The sequence below is a fragment of the Toxotes jaculatrix genome, chromosome 9 (assembly GCF_017976425.1).
Source record: "Toxotes jaculatrix isolate fToxJac2 chromosome 9, fToxJac2.pri, whole genome shotgun sequence".
In the NCBI taxonomy this organism is placed as follows: Eukaryota; Metazoa; Chordata; class Actinopteri; family Toxotidae; genus Toxotes; species Toxotes jaculatrix.
This window is the reverse complement of record NC_054402.1, coordinates 13,509,333-13,525,748: the sequence shown is the minus strand read 5'-3', so window position 1 is coordinate 13,525,748 and position 16,416 is coordinate 13,509,333. Positions and strand designations below refer to the sequence as shown.

The following is a 16,416-nucleotide window of genomic DNA, read 5'->3' as shown; positions in this document are numbered from 1 at the left end:
TTATGCTTCATGTACAACCCTAACCTGATGAAAAGTATGTTTTAAAAACAGATTACTTTCTCTTTCTGGATTATTCATTCATTTGGCAAATGCTTTTGTCCAGAGAAACTGACACTATTCCGATTCACAAAGCTCACACTGAAAGTTATCTGGAGTTCAGTGTCTCACTTAAGGACACTTTTACCTGTGGACAGAATGTAGCTGAACTTTGAACCTGCCCTATACCACCTGAGCTACAGTATGTGTGCAGAAGCCCTGCTGGCTATAATTCTTATACTGTAATGACAATATAAGATAGAATAAACACAGGGCAATTGAGAATTTGAATTTAAAAACAAATTAAAAGCCTTTATAAAACTTTATAAGACTAAATCTTTAAAAGCATTTGAGGTTGCGTGCCTGATTCCTGATTGAAGAGGATCTGTGGATCCCTGACAGCCTACTAGTCCAGACTTAAATAAGAACAAAAAGTAATTATATTTTAATTGAATACAAATGAACTATGTTAAATAGAGTATATTATGTAGATTAATTATTTTTCATTTACTGTACATTCAAAAGCCCCTTGGTGGGAAATGAAGCTTTTATTTTGTGCTTGGTCACCGGAAACGTTTTGTTTACATGTGGCAGCTTGACAGTGGTCCCAAGTTGAGTACAGTCGCTGTGCTCTGCTGCAGCGTGGAGAAGGTGGAGGAGAGGAGGAGAAAGTGGCTCAGTTCAGAGTCTGCTGTGGGAGAAACGCTTCGCCTCCATCCTTCTGTCTTTAGAAAAGGAAAAGAAAAAAACCGTTCAGGCGACTTTTCATTGAACAGACAGACTTTAAAGGAAAGTGGTGGGAGTAGATCGAGGCGGGCGACGGGAATTCCTCTGACTGATCTGGATGTATCAGAGAGGATACATCCAGGAAATCTGATCTGATTTTCCCCCTTTGGAAATGAGTCAAACGACGAATGTGAAGGAAGGTGGAGGAAAGTGATTCAAGAGGGAGAATGATATCCAGAGGAATCACGCTGCTTACATCTCCTCTCTGATTTTTATTCGTTTCTTTCAGGGGGTTGAGCCATCGCACCCGAGCTCTCAGAGCACATCACTTTTCAGATAATCTCATTTTTATCCATTCGCCACACATCGGTTGGTGATCACCATCCTGGTTATTCAGTTGATCCCAGCTTGAAAGATTAGTTGTAAAAAAAAAAAAAAAAAAAAAAAAAAAAAAAAAACTTGCATCCAGCTGCAGCCTATTATGGAATGCCTGACTTGTAATAAATTTTAAATCAGTTTTCCAAATATTACTTTTTTTCCTGGTATAATCTGATATAACTGACAGTTTGAAGATGGCCATCAACACGGACACCGACTACCAGAAGTCCAACTTGGGTGAGGGTGGAGGAGGCGCACCTCCTGCGGACTCCCAGGAGACAGAGAAACTGCTGGCGATAACCACAGAGCCCGGGGGACATGGGATGAAGATGTCCACCTCCTTCACCGTCAATGTGGGCAGCGACAAGGGCCTGGAGGCAGACCAGAACGGCCACAGCGTCGTCGTGAGATCGGGCTCGGTAGGGCAGCTTGCCGCCGCCGCCCCCCTCTCCCCATCCAAGGCCAGTCTGAGCCGCTCCTCCACCGGGAACGCTACCGTGCAGGAGACCCCGAAGCCCAGGGATTACCTCATCCTGGTCATCATCTCCTGCTTCTGCCCCGTGTGGCCCGTCAGCATTGTCGCACTGGTGTACTCCATCATGGTGAGTATCACTTTACTGAACTGTCCCTGTAGATCACAAGAACTACAAAAAAAGAAAGAAAGCTACGACATAGTCTGTTCTGGAGCAAGTTTGTAACTGGCAGGACAAAACAACTGGGCCTGAGTATTTCTGTAACGTGAAATGGTTTTATTGTCTTCTTGTCTTCATATCATTTTGAAAAAGTGGATATTGTTCTCAACTAAGAGCAGGGTTAGTCTGAGAGAGGATGGTCGTCAGACTGCTTGGGATTGATCAATAACTCTTAAATAAAGTATAACAATGAATAATAATTATAATTATAATTCAAGGGTATTTGATTTACAGTAATATAAAGCAGATACGATCAGTGATTAATCAATTATCAAAATAGTCACTGATTAATTTTCTTTAATTGACTCAGCAGCTGGAGTCTATCAGAAATTCTCTTTGCCTCTTTATTGTCTATTCAGTGTAAATGGTATTAATTTAAATAGACACCAGTGTCCGCAGCTGTCCAGCATTTAAGTGTAAACATCTGAGTTTAATCCTCTGAGGGCCACATTCATTTAAACAGTTAGAGGGGAAAAGGTTATGAAAGCTGTTTCCAAGAAATTCCACCTAAACCAGAGAGGCCCCTCAGATGCAGTTACTCAAATCTCAAAAGAAAAGTTCATTTCAGCGTGATGTCTGATCTGAATACGAAATGTGCCAACATTCCCCCAAATGTTGCAGTTTTCATTGAAAGAAAATTGATGCTTTCACTTTAGCACATGTACCAAGTGCAGTGCAGTTGGCTGTGTGATCCCTGATAAACCATCAGGGTACACACACTGACAAGCTCTCTCTCACACACACACACAGGCTTCAGTGCAGCATCCACTTTCCCAATGCAGAGGCATTAAACGATCTAAAGTCTGCTGCTGCCACTCAGCTGCTGGTTGTTTGGGTTTAGAGGTGCTGACAGGTGATTAATCCTCTCACTGAAAGTTTTGGGATGCTGGAAATGCTGATAGATGATGCAGCTAAGACATCAAAGCCACATCGAGGCAGCCACAGATGCTCAATACGCTGTGCAGTGCTCTCCATTTAGTAAATGTTTCCTGGGGACACAATCCTCACTTGGTCTGCGAAATCATTTCCAACCCAACTATGTATCATAAGGACTCTGTACACAAGCCTACAAAGGTCCGCGCTGATCTCTGGGGCTTTGAAACTGAAAACTGACACTTTCTCATTGCCACCCTCTGCAGTGGTGAGAGGTCTGCAGCAAAAATGGTGGAGTTGTTATTGAATCAGCCAGTGCAAAATTTAGAGAATGTCCCAGATATCTTAATCAAGATGCTAATAGGTTTGTACTTGAAATATACAAAGGTGTCAGCTTTTTGTGTTTGACAGTTCTTTATGGGACAGGTGAATATAATAAGGATTTCATTTCAGTCATATTGCAGCGAATCTGAAAACATATTAACAAAAAGTGGCATCCTGTCCTGTATACGCTTAGTTTAACAGCTCCATGTATTGTCCTCAAATTACACTGGTGCAGGATGATATAATAAATCATCCTGCTGCAAGAAGCTCCTACAGAAGCTGTAGAACGGATATGATAACTGCCTTGATTGATCCCAGCCTATTAGTGTTGTACTTCTCTATGTCAGTATCTCTTCCCACCCCTCTGAGTCTGAAAGTGCTCCGTCTTGATAGACTGAGTTAAGGTTTGATTGGATAAGATCTGCAAATGCAAATGGATCACGTGTTCTGAAAAACAACAGCTCACCAGTATTTGTCCCACTATGCCTGATGGTCAGTCCGACTATGGAACAGGGCAAGAGAAGGGGGGAGGAGGGACCAAAGAGGGGATTTCCTTCATAGCCTGCATGATTTCCTTGATTCTTACGATAGGGGTGGACACACCAACTTTCTGGTGATATGCTTCTTAGAAAAGTCAAAGAGTGTCTTGTTATGTGCGGCCTCTTCCTGTGCCACCATATGTAGAGCTGTAGCCAGGAAATAACAGCAGGGAAGGAAATCAACTGCACCTGAGCTACAGATAAATAAGGCTTTTGACAGACATTTTGCATTAAATATCTGGCACTATTCTACCAGGAGTCTTTCAGTGCCATCTGTAGTAACTCTGGTGTGTCAGGATTTTAACTCCTGTTGGCTGATGGCAGCTTAGTTGCTATTGACACTGCCATTTGAGTTTTTCAGCGCACTTTACTCCTGACACTGTACGGCAGCCAACACTCAGATCTACAGAGAAACAAGGCAAAGGCAATGCAGTAAGCCCATTAGTTCTGTAATATCACTCCTGTGGCAACTACACACCAAAGGGAATATCAGGCAGAGTCCACAAGACAGCCTGTACTTCAGCGAGCCACCATCGTGAACCCACTGACATTCACAAGTAAGCCACTTGCTAATGGCACAGAGACCCGCGTGCCTGTGTGTGTGTGTGTGTGTGTGTGAGAGAGAGAGAGAGAGAGAGAGAGAAAGAGAGAAAGAGGCTTTGACAGAGGGCAGAAGAAAGAAGAGTGAAGGAGGGAGAAACTGGAGCTGGCCACTAACTCAATAGAAGGCGAGAGAAGTCAATTTAGTTTCTCTGCAGAGGGCAGATTGCAGCAGTTAGCCAGCTCTGTGGCACCAGTCAACATCCTCCCTCTTTCCTGGGGGTACAGAAAGGGGATACGGGCCTCACAAAGAAGATCAAAACATCATTTGCTACAAGGGCAGATGAGTGTGAGAGAGACAGCAAATGGCTGTAAAGTAGTTCCTATCACTGGATTAGAAAGAACTGAATCCGATACCACGGTGATGCCAGATAAGTGCAAGTGAGTCAGAGCAGGAAAACAGAGGTTTATACTTGCTGTGAACAAATGAATCAAAAGTAATGTGGTTGATACCACACGATACAGCCCTGGAGCGCAAGATCTCTACTAAGTGCTAATATTGTCCTTGCCCATGTGAAATGGATACTTCTGGAAAGTTGAATAAGGGAAAAAAACCTGCTCAGCCACTGTTAAAACAGTATTAATGTGGAGAGATCAGAGGAAACAGCCCAGACTCCAGGACACTAAACAGAAAAAAGAAGGTTTGATATGAAATGTCACAGTTGTATATAGTATGTGAGCTGTGGCTGCATCGCTCATGGGTGTGTAAAGCTGCTTTTAACATCAGTTAACCTGGGTTCAGGTCTAAATGCATGCCAAAAGGTTTTCCACTACTTCTGATACTTATGTACTACTCTATCTTATGTACTACATTTTAATTTAAAACCTACTGTAAACCATAACTGCAGCTTTAGTTATCTAAGCATAGTATGCAAACTAACTTTAAAGCTAAACACAGGACTTGTAATGCTAACACGTTCTCTTATTACAACCTGATGAAGTGATAATATGTCAGTGCTAGTATCAGCTTGTTCCACTGGCTAAAAAAGTCAATTAATACTAATTCAGCTTTAAACTTAACAATAGTTGTTTTAGTTGCTCAAACAGAACTTCAATTTATACTATCATATGATTTTTTGAAAATTTGCATTTCACAATTCCAACATACACAGAAATTTTACTCACATATGAGGCATCACTGCAGCACAGCAAACAAAGAAGGGAAGTGTAACACTGATAAATAATGTACAGACACAAAACATCAGACTAAAATTAACTACAAGTAAAATCTTTTGAGGCCTCATTTACCCTTGTAAAAGAGTCAGCATCTTTCTGTACTAGTACACGGTGCACTGCTAACAACAGGAGCGCCAAAAGTTACATCCATCATCATCCACCACCACCACCACTTCCAGCAGCAGGACCACCTAAAAGCCAACTTCCAGCTGGCTGCCGCCACAGATCCCTGACGGATGCTCTGGTGGGGAAGGCTTGTGGCTGGCAAACACAGAAGATGTGCAGTCAATTATGGGGATTGGAGAGGCAGGGGTAATAGGTTTTTACTGCCCTCACCAGCCTATCCCAGTAATGGGAAGGCCCAAACTGCAGGAGCGTTATTGCACGCTCGGCAGATTTGCCTGTGAAATATGGACTTGCAATGCTGCGCTGGATGGATGACTGTGTATGTGTGTGAATATGTGTGTGTGCGTAGGTAAATGACTTCTTATTAGCAGTCTAATACTGCAGAAATATAGTGGGAGAGCACTCCATACTGCTGTTGCCAGTTATATGAAGCCTACTGCAGCCCTACAGCCAGAAAACCAGAGACTGCTCCTATTAAAACAGAAAACACATTTATTTCTTATCTGCACTGTTAAACTGGTGCAAGTAATGATATTATGATTCCACAGTGGATAAAACTGGATATATGGAAAGCAACACTGTCATGTTGTGGATGCATTACAGCACCTACCAGCTTTATGAGGCATGGGGGAAGGGAGCCTTTCGGCTGTATAGGGGCTTTTTGACACAAGCACTAAGAGCGTCAAGAAATTTTCATTTTCAATCTTTCAAGTAGGGGTTATAATATTAAGATTGAAAAAAATGTTTGGTGCATTATTTGTTTTTATTAGCATTGCTATGACAGTAATTTATAATACAAAGAAATATGGACAAATGCAACAAGATAGGTTTCTTTTTTTCTGGGAATTCGATATCCAAAGGACATCCAGCGTTTAGTGTTTAGGGATACAGCCTCACTACATTCAAGTATTTTTCTATAAAATTATAGTTCAATATGCCAGAGTTTAAGGTTATCATTTACTGCACAGCAGCGGTGTGTGGTGACTTTTACGATTTTACAGATGGGCAAATAGAGCCAAAGAACAAACAACTATTTTTAGCTTTAACTGGTCACTCTCTGCTTGTCAGTCAGGATGATCTGATCGTCTGACTTTTCATGTAGCGCCATCATCAGGTCAAAATTTTAATTTGTCCAATACTTAAGTTTATGACTGAACACTCCTTTCAGCCTTAGCTGCACTTTGCGTTTAGTGCTAATTAACGAATGTGAACATACTAAAATGCTAAGCTACAACGGAAAACATGGAAAACATTACACCTGCTTAACATCAGTATGTTAGCATTGCCATTGTGAGCATGTTAGCATGCCGATGTTAGCCTTTAGCTCAAAGCACCACTATGCCACTGCCTCACTGAGCCCCTAGCATGGCTCTCGACTGACTCTGATTTCTAATTTCATTATTTCTTTTATTGCATTTGTCCAAATTTTGTTTTACATCACATTGTAGTTGCAAGGAACTATATATGCATTTAATGTTGTAACTGGACTCTGGTGCATCGTTTTAAATTCTCTAATGGATCTAGACAAACATTCAGCTGATTGGCAATTAGTGCTTCCTTTCCCTGTATCTGACATGTGCTTGCCCCATTCTGGACAAGATAGCCAGCACTTTGTAGGTGTTCTGTGTAAAGATAACCTAATGCTCTGTTAATCTTGTGCACAATTTACTGTGCTATGAACTACATTGTGAAATTTGACCCTGGATTATTTAAATAAGTCTGATGTGCTAAATGGAATAAGCCATGCACCATTATGGCCTCCTGTTCTTGTGGTGCCAACTCTTGGTTAGGGTATTTGAACAGTGTTTCCAGTTCACTAACTAACCAAGATATAAATACGATTAAAATTTATGAGCTGCACCAGCTAGAACACATTTTATAGCTCCAAGAATGAGAGCAGTGTCATCATGGGTCTGACAAATTTGATCATCTGAGCGCATTGAGTGCTTTAAAATTTTAATAGAGATTTAAGTGTAACAAGACTGAATCTAAAAGCCCTGCTAGCGGCCCCTAGAGGCTGTGATGCTCCTTACACCCAAACAGACCAAAAGGATTTAAACAGACCAAGAGACCCACCAACGGTCATGTGCTCTCTCCTTGAGGGTTTACAAGTGGCTGCAATTAATAAATTATAACCTAAAATACGACTGAATTTTGAAAAGCTTTTTTAATTTAAGGTTAACAAGTATCAAAATTGGGAATACACTTATAAGAGGGCTAAATAAAATGAAAAGAATGAAAGACAAAAAAAAGAGAAAGCTTTAAAGGAAATAGTAGGTGTGAATGCAAACAAATCATTTTTATTTGCTCAAAATGGCCAGTCTCATGGACATAACTAGACACCAGCTCCTGGTTGTACACTGTCCCTCTCCACCAGCCTGCTGCTGGCTCTCTATTATTAATGACACGAGAGAAGGGGAGCACTTACTGACTTACCAGCCTCCACCTCCCTCTGCTGGATACATGAACTAAGGAGAGAGAGAGTTGTGTGTGTGTGTGTGTGTGTGTGTGTGTGTGTGTGTGTGTGTGTGTTAGGACAATGAACAGTGGACAAGACACTTTGAGGGTAGAATTTCCCATTCAGAAAACAAATATGACCAGGCTTACTCTCGCTGTGAATCAATACAGACATTCATCAGCCAAGAGAAGGGTGCCTCCCACTAACCACACACACACACATACTCAATTTCTTGCAGCCCCTGACATTAAACAACATTGGAACACTGGCAGTGTTCCAACATATATTAAACATGTTGGAACACTGGCTGTTATTTTTTTATTTATTTTTTTTTTTATGATGGATGGAAAGTATTATCATTCTTTAAATCCTCCTTTGTTTTATTAATCTTTTTCCCAAATAAGCAGAGTTTTCTGAAAGGGGCTCCCATTGATTTAAGGTGCTGATGTTGCTTTTCTCTGTGATGTGAGTCCAGATCAATATAGCCTCCAGTGGGACTGTGTTTGTACCATAGCTTCACATTGCAGTCCTGGAAGTAAGAAGCTGAAGGCTGTCCTTGTGTGTGAGAAAAATAATCTCTTATTTTACTGTCAGGAGCCCAGACTGACACGTGCATTGATTCAGCTTTTGCTGTTTTAAGCCAGACTGAAATTAATCATTTAATCATTGAATAATTAAACATAATCAGGCTTATTCTTAGAATTAGCCCTCCAATGGAATTGTTATTTGGTCAAATAAAACTCTTATCATCATCTTTCAAAGGTATTATTATGATTTTGAAGTAATGTGAATTAAAATCGACTGAATGAATTATGTTACAAGCCCTCTTACATCTGACATTTAAGGGGATTCACTTGAATGTCAGATGTCAGATTCTGGCCCTACCATCTGCAGCCTCAGCAGAAATCCAGATTCATCAGACCAGGCTTCGTTTTTCCAGTCTTCAACTGTCCAGTTTTGGTGAGTCTGTGCCCACTGCAGCCTCAGATTTCTGTTCTAGGCTGATAGGAGTGCAACCTGATTCAGTCATTCGGCTGTTGTGGCCCAAATGCCCCAAGGTTTGACATATTGTTCGTTGTAAAGAGTGGTTATCTTTAGATAACTAGAAGTTACTGTGTCCTCTCTATCAGCTCCAACCAGTCTGGACATGCTCCTTTGACATCTCTCATCAACATTTCCATCGACAGAACTGGTGCTCGCTGGATTTTTTTTTTTTTTTTTGGCATGAGTCTGAGTTAAACTGCAGAGATTGTTGTGTGTGAAAATCTCAGGAGATCAGCCGTTTCAGAAATAACTCAGACCAGATCATCTGGCACCAACAATCATGCCACAGTCAAAGTCACTGAGATCACATTTTTCCCATGTGAACATCCCATGTAACATGTAGCTCCTGACCTGAATCTGCATGATTTTATGCACTGCACTGCTGCCACAAGCAGGTGTACAGGTGTTCGTAAAATAACAGATTGCAACATCAGTGTATTTATTGCTCTAATTGATGTTTAAAAGTTGTTCCCAGCCAATACCACCTGGTTCAGTGGAACACCCCAGGGCTGCACTGTCCCCACCCACCAGCACCAGGTACACCAGAGACAGCCTGGAGACAGAGGTGCTCATGGGAGCGAGAGGATGAAGTAACTAGTAGGAGATCAGAGAGGGTCGAGGGAGGGCTCTGTCTTGTCTTTGTCTCACTTTCTCTCTGCAGTGTAATCTTATCTGACACTGAGGCAACCCCAGCTCTGTAGCCTTAGTATTGACTGACTGAGTGAGGAAAGAAGAAGTGATATAATATACAAAGTTTAGGAAATTTTTTTGTTTTAACGTTGCAGTTTTGAGCAATGACAAACTCACAGTGGAATAAATAAATAAATAAATGAGTAAAAAAAAAGCACATTGAAATAAAAGTGGTGTATTACAAACACAACACAATGAAGTACATTTAAGTCTAGACTGAAAAAAATTGTATGTCTTGTAAGTCTCTGACATGTTGTTCCCCTGAAATAATGTTTCACCTCATCTTCCCTCTGTGTAACATCCTTTTCTAATTATACCTCTCTCTCTCTCTCTCTCTCTCTCTCTCTCTCTCTCTCTCTCTCTCTCTCTCTCTCTCTCTCTCTCTCTCTCTCTCTCTCTCTCTCATCTTTGGTAATATTTCTTTTTACCACAGTGGTAAAATTAAAGCAACATCAATGGTCATCAAGGGTAAATGTAAGCAATAAATCATTAGAAAAAGATGACTTGCTGCTGAGTTGCTTTTAACGGGCCATATTTTTGCCTTAAGTAATCTAATCTCAGAATAGGTTTAGTAATTATTCCCTTTAATGTCACACTATCTTTATGGGCAAAGGTTCCTTCGAAAATATAGCTGTGTAATTTAATATAGATGAGGGGAGAGTGAGATCCATTTCCTGCTGTACAGCACAGACTGTAGCCTCTGGTTTAAAAAGACGCATTCAGCACCACAGACAGCTCCTACAGTTTTCATCAGGCTAAAAAAGTAAAAGATGTTGCCATCACAAACGCAAGACTATCGCCTCATTGCATGGGAGGTCTGAATTTAGAGCAAAAGCTTTGTTACGTGTGATTTCTTCACCCTCTCTCATTGCTGCAGCTCTCAGTTTAACACAGAGCATGAGCGACTTTTTTCTAATACTGTTTTCCCGCTGAGTCTGACCTCTCAACAGTCTCAGTTTATCAGGGGCATGGACCCAAAACACAGTTAAAGCCACCCCACAGGGATGCTGACCCAGGCTCACTTCAGTGCTTCACACGAGCTGGTGGAGGCTTTAAATCTAGTGAGCTGACAGGACACTGCGTAACCTGATTTCCCTCTTTTGTTCTTAGACAGTTTTGACAGCCTGCAGTGTTTTCATGCTGATGGATGATGGATTGCACGGAGTCACACGACTCGTGTAAGACAGCAGGAAGTAGCATTCATTAGGCCAGGCAATGTTTTTCCAACTCTCCAGTGTCCAGTGTTGTTGTGCGTTCCCTTACTATGACCTGTAAGTGTTGTTTAGTGATGAAAGAAACACAGCTCTGTTCAGTCACCGGCTGTGTTAAGGTCGTGGGACAGGTGGTGCATTTGTTTATGGGTCTTTCAGCAACACTTCCTGTTGGCCTATTTTAAACTAAACTGACAACTGTTCTCTGATTCTAGCCACTCACAAACATATATAAAATATGGACATAGCACATTTGGGTTCTAGGATCCTGCCATAGGCATTTTTTATGGAGGAAGATACTTTTGTTGGTGAGTGATGAGCTTGTCAGTGTCCTCACCTCAAATGCTCTCCTGCCTTTGATTGGATGTCTTCTGGGTGGACAGGTTGGACTTGATGAAACTGGGCAGCTTTGCAGCTGTAGACCCATTTACATAAAGCAGCACCTGCACACATCACATGCATACAGTTAATTCAAACAGAGATTATAGCTTTCATCCTGATTAATATCATGACCAGGCATCCCTAATGTCTTCTACACCAAGTAGGAACACCTTAAGCAATATTTCTAAAAATTTGTCTATGCTTTGTAAAATATGTTAGTTGGTTTTGCGCACGGAAAATGATGGGCTCATGTTTTTCTCTCTAGTCTGTTGTGCAGTTTTGTGAGTGAGTGCAGTGAGCCTGCATGTGGAATGTGTTTTACTCATTAAAAGCAAACAAAAACGAAGATCGAATTAAAGGCAAAACAAAGCTGATGAGACGACAGTGACATGAACCGTGTGAGATTTGTTGTTTTGGGGGATCTCACACATGAAAGCAAGGCACGAGGATTGAGGATTCCCATCAGTCATGCCTCACACACATACACATGCATCATCCTGTCTCTATATCTCCAGCCTACATAAAGCAATATACGTACAACATTAAGTTGATATACAATCCCTTCATTCTATTGCACCTACTCTGTTCAGTCAAGTCACATCCTTCCATCAATCCCAGTCTGCCAACTGGAAAACAGACGATTTCACCATTCATGGCCGGGAATAAATTATTGTAGACATTTCACCTTACGGGACCGTACAGCACCCAACAGAAGAGTCAACATTACTGTACTGCGTTTGTGTTCTTCCTCTTTTAAAATAAGCCGGCTGTCGATTAATGGAGAACCACCTGATAAATATTTTAAAGTGTTACTGTCAGAGAGCTACTGAAGAGAAGCTCTGTGCTGTAGAGGAGTTCAGGGGAACATCACAAACTAAATCCCTTTAGTTTGTGATGTTCTCTCTATGCAGTACTGATAGTATCAATATGGTTACTGTTGATTCACTGAGATAGTTTTTTTCTGAGTGCTTCTCTTACATTTTCACTGTCTGTCATGGAAATATAAAGCTCGTCTTTGTTGCTGGTTGCTTGCATTGATAAATTGAAGCTCCCCAGGGAGTTGTATTTCACACTGAGGATATGTGAAATATTAATGTCACAACTGTCTACAGGCTCAGCTTAAAAAGACATAAATGGTGGGCCAGAAACTGTGCAGCTAGAGTAGCATGGTGGGATTATCGTATGGTGACAAAAATGAGCTCCATTTAACACTTGCATGTTCTATTTATACTTCTAAAATCTATTTAGTGTTTCATTCTTTTAGTAAAATGTTAGGTGGTGATAACTAAAATGATAAATAGAAGCATTTCTAATTTCTTCTGTTAACTGTTCTGATCAGCTAATTACAGCATTTACTAATAACAGAAATTAGCTAATTAAAATCTAATGAATCAGAGACAGCTTAGTTGTGCCTGTCTGGGCTTTCATCTTTGAACTGCCAAACAGTGAACTCAAGCTCACTTTTAGGGCACACTGACTTATTTTCCACCTGCAGCTAAATTTGATTTTCTTCAAATGTCAACAGTAACAACATTATCGCTGAAGTCAGGAACGTGAAGGTTAAGATGTCCGTCCTAATGGTATCCTTGTTATGGCAGAAAGAAAGGGTACAGCATTGGAGGTGGTTGTGAATGCATTTGAAAGGGTTAGCAGGAAAATTACATTCTGTACTTGATGATACGCTACATTTTTCATACATGCCTTGTTTAACATCATCATCAAAGTGTTCTTCTTGGTAATATCCTGTGCTTCTGTGTGTCTTCAGTCCAGAAACAGTCTCCAGGCGGGGGACACGGACGGGGCCAGGAGGCTGGGTCGACTGGCTCGTCTGCTGAGTATCGTCGCCATCGTCCTGGGCTTGCTCATCATCATAGTCTACATTTCTGTTTCAGGTACATAAATATAAGTGAGACAAATTTCCAGATACAATGATGTCAGCTGGATGATGTTAAGGAGTGCCTGCCAAATGCCGACTCAGCAAAGCCAGTTTTAATGTTTTAATGTTTACAATAATATCTCACATTTATCCACAGTATTTGGTGCAGCCTCGCTGACATCTACTGCACTACTACTGTACATAAACTCTAAATGCTTACATTATAGCTTGTGAATATGCAAAGAGATATCACTTGAAAATAATGTACGATATTTGTGTATGTGTACGCTCACAGACACACACAGGGCTTTAACAACAAGTGTTCAACAACAAAGAATAGCTACTGCATTACGATTACAGGGTGATATATGACACTACCACACAGGCATGAGATGTGTGTATTTCTATGTCCAAACTCAGCACATTCCCAAGCCATGTGCTGTATGTGTGTGTGTAGATTGATTTAGCACTGCAGCGACTGTAGCGGGCTGACTGTGCAGCAAGGGCAGATACCCCATTGCTGAAAGCCCTCAACACTAGAGCTAGACCAGTCAAAATGTGAATTTGACAGTGTATTTAACCTTTTTTTTTCTTACCTGACTCTCTATGGCGATGCCATCCCTCTTCTCTTCTCTGTTTTACAGTCAAGACTATGTCACTGAAGACCTGAGGGGAAAAAAACACCTGTGAATTTAGCCGTGAAAGCGAGACCACGGATGAAACGAAAAAACACGAAATACAATTCCTAACTTTATGCCATATTGTAATTACATCATGACCACCCTCTGAAAGCAAAAAAAAAAAATAGGCAATTCATGTAGTAGGTATTGCAGCAATTAAACAAATGGAAAAAAAAAATCATTCAGAGATGCATGCATTAGAATCCAGTAACATTTGCTTGACAAAAATAACCAAAAACCTGATGTAAAATTGTTCCGATTAAAACAGAGGAAAAAGAAAATGCAGATTTGTATGTGGTCAGGAGAACTCCTAAATGTTTCTTTTTGGAATAATGGACTTCTTAAAATGAAGAGGATGATCCACGTATGAGGAGAGGGTGAACGATCGACTTTTTCTATGTCTGGGATGGGGCTCCTTTGAAAAACAGATTCTGGGATTGGACGTCAAACTTTGGACAGCTGCATATAATCCTCATATATTCCTTACTGATCCTCTTGCATTCAAAGCATATACAGCTACAAATATATTTGAAATATGGATATATGAATATATGAATATATATATATATATATATATATATATATATATATATATATATATAGATGTACATTTTATAAAAACGTTTGTATGCCAAGTGGTGCTGGGTTTGTTAAGACTGTCATATTGGCTGCTTTGTCAGCACTTGGATTATCAGCGGAAATTCAAGGGTTTGTGAAAAAGGGGCAGGGAACACATTTTTTAAGTTTTGTTATTTATTATAATTTTTTGAACTAAAAAAAAAAATTGCGACCAACTGCATGCCTGAATGTAGATAACCAAAATTCTGCCTTCTTTTTGACTGTTATTAGTTGTCTCTTTTATTATTAAGGAGTCGGAGAGGCTAACAGGTTTGCACACCGAAGAGTGATTTGTGTACATTATGTGAGTCCACTGTAGAATGTGTGATCTAACCCTCTAACAACATTTGTATATGTCTCCAAAATCTCTTGGATCTTGCCTTGCTCTGGCAGAGACAGAAACGCATGCCAAACCTCCCACCATCTTAGAGTTCCTTTTTTTCTTTCACATCCTCTAATTATTTACCACCAAACCTGACTTAAGTGGCTGCTGTCCTCCAGTTTTGTCTCTTTCATCTTGTACTCTGAAACTCTAACTCACATTTCACCTTTTACTAGCCTTTCTACACCATAGCTCCCCATTTTCCATTACCTCCATTGTTATACACTGACTGTTAAATACCATCATTTCACTGAATGTTTTTCTGCTCCTTGTATTGGTATGAAATGTATTTATATGGGAAAATATATATGCAATATGTACGCATGCTATGGGCCAAACCAGCTTACATACATTTATTTCTGTAAATGAGCAGGCCTATGAGTTTGACTGAGTAACAAATAGCATTTACAAAATCTTTCTTTATAATCCAAGCACGACAGATTGTCTGTATTCGTCACATTACAGGCTTATGCTACAAGCACAGGTAACATCACTGTAAGACCCTGTAGCATCATTTAAAGCCACAGCTTTTCTTTGGGCATTAATGTTTTTTTTTTGTTTTTTAACTTGTGTAATCTAAATCAGGAATCATTTGAACAAAGTCCCTTTAAAGTGATAAAAAGTGAGGCCATGCATTTGTTCTTTGTTAAAGGGCTCATACAAGTGAAACAAGAGAGACACCAGCTAATTATGACTGATGAGAAATTAAATTTATCAGACTATGCAGCTAAAGTGACTCTAACATTATCAATGTTAGACTGAGCAACAACAATCAGTCAAGTATGAACATTATAGAGTGCGATGTTTTGCGCAAAATGGGTCTATATCAATTCCATTCCAATTCATAGTTGTACATAAAAACCACATTCTATTCTATCCAAACATCTGAAAGCAGCAAAATCCAAAGATTCCTCATTTTTACTACCAAACTACAGAAAAAAATAATACATTACACTGCTGCCAAATGGGAACTTAGCTGTTATTTCTGTAGATTTACGCCAAGTGTAGGCTACTGCGCTTGTGTTATTCTCTCACATCCAAATTTTCCATCTCTGAAGCTGGTGGTCAGGAGCAAACTGTCTAGTCTATAAACGCTGCTCTGTCAGTAAAACAGTTCAAAAACCTGCATTTCTACAGATTACTGTGTTTCTTTTGCAGTATATTGTATGTGCCAGTTTTCATCTCTGTGGTGTACATTCTGCATGTCTGGAATAAATGTTACCATGCATGGTCCAAGTGTTGCCTTTTGATGATACTGTTTATGAGGAGTCATGTGTTGACATCCAGAAACAAGCAGAAATGATTTTAGAGGACAAGAGCCATGCTACCAGCTCTGGGAGTCTACACTACACACTACACAGGATCACCAAAGTTATTGTTACAATTCATTCTGATAGTAACATGAACATTAGAACAAATAACATGGCAATCCAATCAAGTCAGGGATATTTCATTTAAAAAAAAAAAAAAAAAAAAAAAACCTTATGGTGGCACTATGGTGGTCAGAGTCAGGTTATCACCAGTCATCAGGCTTCACACACACTGGATCATGGAGACGTGTACAAGATTTTATGGCCATCCATCCAACAGCTGTTGATATATTTCA

The 16,416-nt window shown here is 40.2% G+C and overlaps 1 protein-coding gene across 1 annotated transcript; it reads left to right on the top strand.

The window, feature by feature from the left end:
- Positions 1–980: 980 nt before the first annotated feature.
- On the top strand, positions 981–13,995 carry trarg1a (trafficking regulator of GLUT4 (SLC2A4) 1a). The gene is made up of 3 exons (XM_041046761.1): positions 981–1,742; positions 13,020–13,146; positions 13,775–13,995. Exons 1-3 carry the CDS (start codon positions 1,335–1,337, stop codon positions 13,798–13,800), a joined length of 561 nt encoding a protein of 186 aa, XP_040902695.1. The 5' UTR covers positions 981–1,334; the 3' UTR covers positions 13,801–13,995.
- Positions 13,996–16,416: the final 2,421 nt, after the last annotated feature.

Excerpts from the sequence above, each read along its gene's own strand:
- trarg1a (XM_041046761.1), top strand. The coding sequence starts at position 1,335 with ATGGCCATCAACACGGACACCGACTACCAGAAGTCCAACTTGGGTGAG. Across the intron at positions 1,743-13,019 it reads CACTGGTGTACTCCATCATG|TCCAGAAACAGTCTCCAGGC; the intron begins GTGAGTATCACT and ends GTGTGTCTTCAG. Across the intron at positions 13,147-13,774 it reads AGTCTACATTTCTGTTTCAG|TCAAGACTATGTCACTGAAG; the intron begins GTACATAAATAT and ends TCTGTTTTACAG.